General features: G+C 53.4%; 1 protein-coding gene across 1 annotated transcript; it reads left to right on the top strand.

Annotated features, from left to right (window-relative positions):
- Positions 1 to 3,637: 3,637 nt before the first annotated feature.
- GMORB2_6037 (SUN family beta-glucosidase) lies at positions 3,638 to 5,000 on the top strand (the record flags this gene model as incomplete). The annotated part of the gene is made up of 2 exons (XM_035468007.1): positions 3,638 to 4,867; positions 4,956 to 5,000. The coding sequence occupies 2 exons, from the start codon at positions 3,638 to 3,640 to the stop codon at positions 4,998 to 5,000; spliced, it is 1,275 nt and encodes a 424-aa protein (XP_035321988.1).
- Between the last annotated feature and the right edge of the window lie 981 nt (positions 5,001 to 5,981).

Below are 5,981 nucleotides of genomic sequence, written 5' to 3'. Positions count from 1 at the left end.
ACCACCACCACCACCACCACCACTACTACTACTACTACTACTACTACTACTACTACTACTACTACTACTACTACTACTACTACTACTACTACTACTACTGCTGCTGCTGCTGCCGCTGCTGCTGCTGTTGCTGCTGCTGCCGCTACCACTACTACCGCTGCCGCTACTACAGATTTACTACTACTACTACCAATAGTTCAGCAGCCGGAATCCCGGTTCCATGGTCCAAGGCACGGTGTATTACGAGCTATAACGGCCTAGCCAACCCCGTACATGTACTTGTACTGCTACTCGGTGAGTTCGCACTGCAGCTACGTGCTAGTGCTCGTGAATGAGAGATACTCTGTAGATGCGCTGCGGACAAGATGGAAGAGACAGACGGCCAAGACCCGGGGGGGGGGGGGGAGAAGTTGGAACAGTGGTGAGTTCTGCCTCTCTCCATGTCCCGGCTCAGCATGAAACTTGACCAAGAGTACGTTGGGGATGGCTGATCCCCTAAGCGTGGCTGTGTACGAAAGCACTAGAATGTAAGGTCGTAGCCGCGTGAACATATCATGTCAGGTACCACGTAGATACTGACAGTAATAATAATAATATAATAATAGTGATGATAATAATGATAGTACCACACTGGTACCCGTATCATTACCTCTGCGGACTGTACAGGTACCTACGAATACTCTAGCCGTCTCTGTACTTGCTTGTACGGGCAGTATTACTGAGAAGTATTATTAAGATTGCTGGGGGACGAACCATGAGAGTACGAGTACCCGAGTCATTCGTACCGAGAGATTGACGAGCGCCACCAAATTGACGACCCCGTATGGTGCTCGTACTTTTCCGTCACTGTACAGCCGTGCTGATGTACATGCGGATATGATATCGATATTGCTCGTATACATATGTCAAGTCGCTATGTAAGGTCGCCATGAGCCAATCGATGGGCTGTATGAGGAGCGACTTACCATGCCAGTTTCCTCCGCCTGAAAGGCTGCAGCCAGTAGGACATGACACTCCATATTACTTGTATTACTCGTACGAGTATGGAGTAATACTACATATACGTTTCTCGCGAGGTTGGCCGTAAGCAGCAAGAAATTTGTCAAGTAATACGCTTTGCGAGTGTATTTTTGGGACCAAATTCGTTGGTGTCTGGTCCGACCTGCACCGTCCAGGGATTTTCTCATTTCCAAGTTTGTCATTGTTACGATGAACGGTGCATGTATTTACAGGAACGAGCACGGAGTATTATCATGACACTCTTATTAATATCTGTAGCTTAAAACCTTTTTTTTTGTTTTTGTTTTTCTTTGACTTGCTGGCTGTCGTATTCACCGGTTCCTTGTTTACTTCCGCAAAACGCGCGCTGGGGACGCGGTCCGAGAGAGCGACGAGGAATGGAAAGCATTCGAAGCGGCGGCATTGCCCATCTGTCCGTGCTTCAATACTACGGCACAGGGAGGGATGTACTGTTCCACCGCTTCTTGTTCCTGCGCAGAGTCGATAGATGGATACCCATGGTGGGCAGATCTCTGAAAAAGCCCCACGCATGATGAATCTTGGAAAGTGAATCGTGATACACCTCGCAGTCAGCATCAGGCTGGCCACATACTCGTGCTGTAATTATGCGTATCATGATTTGCGCGCACGCACACGTACAGTGGCAGTAAACCGTGACAGGTACCCGTACTCTGTACAGATAATATTACGACTACGAGCGTTACCCGTACAGGCTAGCAGCAGCAGTGCAGATTAGTATCGTGGCAGTAGTCACTTGTGAACAACCGTAATCAGAATCAACAAGACTCGGGAGCAGCTGACTGAGATGGGGAAGAAAAGATGGTTCGGGCCCCCAAGTGCGGATAGACTGATGGACGGCTAAGATGGTACGGTGCATTCCGCGTCGAGGACTGGTATCTTCACAGTGCGTCTGGGACTTCTACCAAGCACGATTACGAGCATTATACGGAGTGATACTGTATCGCGAAGAAGGCAAGAAAAGAAGGAGAAGAGAGATCGAAGGGGGAAGTGGGAGGCCTGTGCGGAGTCCTTCTCCAAAAGGGGGTTAGCGCCAGGAACAAGGAGCGCTATCTCCAAAGACTTGGAAAGGGCGTCTGTTGTGTCTGAGCTGTGAAGCGTCGTTAGTGGACTCTTTTTGTTTTTTTCGACTCTCCGTAGGGCCTTTAGTGGACCGCAGGCTACGGGTGTCTACCCAAACCTGCTGAGCGCACGGCGGGGTGACTTCCATCATACGAGTGGATGGCTCCATCGCGCATAGGGACCTAGGGGATGGGGAGGGGGCAGTACTGAGAGCATGCATTACGCACACACTTGGAAGAAAAAAAAGAAAGGACAGAAATCAAGCATTTGCAATGTGCATGACCATCGTAATAAGAATGATATTGCGGAATGATGGACCGACTGGGGGAGGGACGGGGGAGGGACGGGGGAAGGGGGATGGGATATATTCCCCGAAAGGCTGTTTACTCTGTGCACAGTCCACTGTACGAGTAATCACCTGTACGACTATGGATACACGTAGCGCAGGACGTTGAACATGGCAGGACACATGGGGGATGGGGGGGGATCAAGCCCACGTTCCGTGTAATAGTGTCGGCGCCAATTGCATTTTGAGAGCAGCAACTCGCGATGAATGTCATGTTCAGATACGACTCTGTATGCATATTACAGATTACGAGTACGGGAGATAGATACCGTGCGAGTCACCCGGGTCTCAAGTCACGTCTAAGCCTGAGTCGAATGTACTTGCCGCCTGTCTCACTGATATATACATATATTTCTCCCACCACTCCTCTGCTTCAGGTGAGTTGGGAGGGAAAGCTAAGAGAGGGAAGGGTGAGAGGTAGAGGAGGGTTAGTAGGTATTATGGGAAGACTAGTGACTGCGTCCATCAGCCGTCGCGGCCCCCTCCCCCCCCCCCCCCGTCCTCGTGTCCACCTCATTTCCCAGACATACGCTGCTGAGGGCCTGTGCTTCGGTCCCTCGACCAAAGAACCTCCCCCCCCCCTTGCCATGTATGCGCCGACCCCACAGGGCCCTGGTCGATTTGTTGTCTGCCGAGGGAGCATTTGGACCAGGGGGGCAAGGCCCATTTCTCTCTAGTACTCGTATGCGCGCTCGTTTTTTCTCTCTCTCTCTCCTCCTCTCTTTCTCCTTCTCTCTCCTTTTTCTCTCTCCTTTGCTTTCGTCAAGGTGTTCGTTCGTTAATACTCCTGGATCTTTTCCCCCCTGCCAACTGAGAGTCTCCTCTCTACCACGCTCTTTTCACCAGATCCGCTCGTTCATCCATCACGCTCGCTATATTTCGACTTCTCTTCACTTCTTCCAGAAACAAACTTCAATAGGTGAGTTCTCACACCCCGCGCGCGCGCACGGGAGAGAGGGACTCCTTCGTGGAGTCGGTCAGTCCAGGGGGCTTGGTGAGATGTGGATGCTGGCCTCTATGGAGACGAGACCCTGCGATGCCAAGTGTTTGTCTTCTATACAAAGCTCACTTGGTGGCCCTCTCTCTCTCCTTGCTTGTCGTCCGGTTTCTTATGGAGCATGGCGATCGGGACTGACACCTGAGGAAACAAGCAAAAGACAGATTTCATATCCATCAAGTTTCAACGTCAACATGAGATACTCCGTCACCTACACCGTGGCCGCCACGCTCGTGGCCGGCGCCGCCGCTCACCAGCACGGCCACCAGCAGTTCCACGCCCGCAAGGATGCCTCCCCGGTCGAGAAGCGTGCCCCCGACGCCGTGACGGAGTACGTCGCCGGTCCCACCGAGACCGTCTACGAGCTCAACGGCGAGATCGTGTCTGGCAACGACGTCAAGAACGCCCTCGACAACGGCGAGTACGTCGTCGTCGGCGAGACCTGGCCCACCTTCTCGGCTCCCGCTATCCCTACCACGACTTCCTCCAGCAGCATCGAGATCGCCGCGCAGTTCCTCGAGAAGTCTACCTCGTCCTCCAGCAGCGTTTCGGTCGCCACGACCAGCTCCAGCAGCAGCGTCGCCTCGGCCTCGGCCTCGGCCTCGCCCACGTCGTCCCCCTCCACCGGCGGCTCCGGCATCTCCAGCTCGTTCCCGGATGGAAAGGTCAAGTGCTCCGACTTCCCCTCCGACTACGGTGCCGTCGCCCTCGACTGGCTCGATCTCGGCGGCTGGTCCGGCCTCCAGTTCGTCCCCAACTACTCCGACGGCGATGTGAGCATCAGCGACATCATCACCGGCATCGCGGGCGAGACCTGCAGCAAGGGTAGCATGTGCTCGTACGCCTGCCCTGCCGGCTACCAGAAGACCCAGTGGCCCTCGGCCCAGGGCTCCACCAAGCAGTCCATCGGCGGTCTGTACTGCAACTCGGACGGCTACCTCGAGCTCACCCGCAAGGAGTACGACACCCTCTGCGAGGCCGGTGCCGGCGGCGTCTCCATCCAGAACGACCTCGACGAGGAGGTCGCCACCTGCCGCACTGACTACCCCGGTACCGAGTCCATGGTGGTCCCCGCCGTCGCCGCGCCCGGCGGCACCGTCGAGCTCTGCAACCCCGACCAGGAGAACTACTACACCTGGGACGGCCTCGCCACCTCGGCCCAGTACTACATCAACCCCAAGGGTATCTCCCAGGAGGACGGCTGCGTCTGGAACTCGCCCGTCGCCCCCGACTCTGCCGGCAACTGGGCCCCCCTCATCGCCGGTGTCGGCTACACCTCTGACGGCATCACCTACCTCTCCATCTTCCAGAACCTGCCCACCTCCGACGCCAAGCTCGACTTCAACGTCGAGATCACTGGTGACGTCTCTACCGAGTGCTCCTACATCGACGGACAGTGGACTGGCGGCTCCAGCGGTTGCACCGTAAGTCTCTCCATCCCTCCCTACGTCTTGCTGTCGCTGTTGAACTTGAGTGACTGGTGATGCACATGACTGACCTTACTTCTGACAGACTGCTATGACCAAGGGCGGCAAGGCCGTCTTCCGCTACTTCTAAACGGCGGTCGCTTGACCCTGTGTCGGAATGTGGCGCGATATTAATTACCGGTTTTTTTCTTTTTCTTTTTGGATACGCATTTTGCTTTGTTGAAACTTCTCGGTCGATATTGTTGAAATGAGGATGTCATTTTTTGATACAAGGGGGAGGAGGTTTTTTCTTTCCACAAGTTTTGTCCTTGTATACAAGAAATTGTACGAGGGGGAGAGACGGAGAGACAGTGTGTAGCATCTGTGTTGGGCGCGGAGCATAACCGTTCTCGACTCGTCTGCAACGCCATGTCGAGGGTTTATTTTTATTTTTTTTATCCATTGATTTGAAATTCGTGGTTGGAATCATCATCCGGTGCGTCGTCTCGCTCACGTCTACAGCCTCTCGGGTCCGTGTATCTATACCGAGGGCCGACGGGGAAGCTGTGCGGAGCACTGCCGGATTCCGATGCTGTGACGTTGGCTGGCGTATGCGACGAGGTGATGGACGAGTAGGATTGCTGCAGTGACGGGATGGCGCAAGTATCATTGCATACAAGTACGAAGCAATGCCTCTCAAATCTTTGACCATCCAAGCAGCACACCACACGTCACGGGACAGTCGCGTGACGAGGTAGACAGCCGTTTATTACCGTACGAGTGAGTAGTAGGCTCGAGATCCTAGCAAACTTGAATGATGGATACTGGCGGTGCCTGTCATGGCCTCCATGTCCCCATCTCCTTGCCTGTTCCCATGTTAAATCGACCTTGTATGTAATCTGTATCTGTATCAATATTGGAATGAGTTACGACAGGTAATATGTAGCAATACTAGCTTGTATAGAAGCAAGCCTGATATCCTCGGAGAAGTTTATTCCTGTTCTTTTTTTCTTTTCTCTCCTCCTCCTTCTTCTTTTCCTTGTCGGAACCTGCGAGAGAAATTTTTTTTTTTTAACGAAAGAGAGAGAGAGAGAGAGAGAGAGAGAGAGAGAGAGAGAGAGAGAGAGAGAGA

Source organism: Geosmithia morbida (genome assembly GCF_012550715.1).
Source record: "Geosmithia morbida isolate 1262 chromosome Unknown scaffold_5, whole genome shotgun sequence".
NCBI classification, from domain to species: Eukaryota; Fungi; Ascomycota; class Sordariomycetes; order Hypocreales; family Bionectriaceae; genus Geosmithia; species Geosmithia morbida.
Note: the sequence above shows the minus strand (reverse complement) of the source record. Positions and strands in the feature narration are given on the sequence as shown.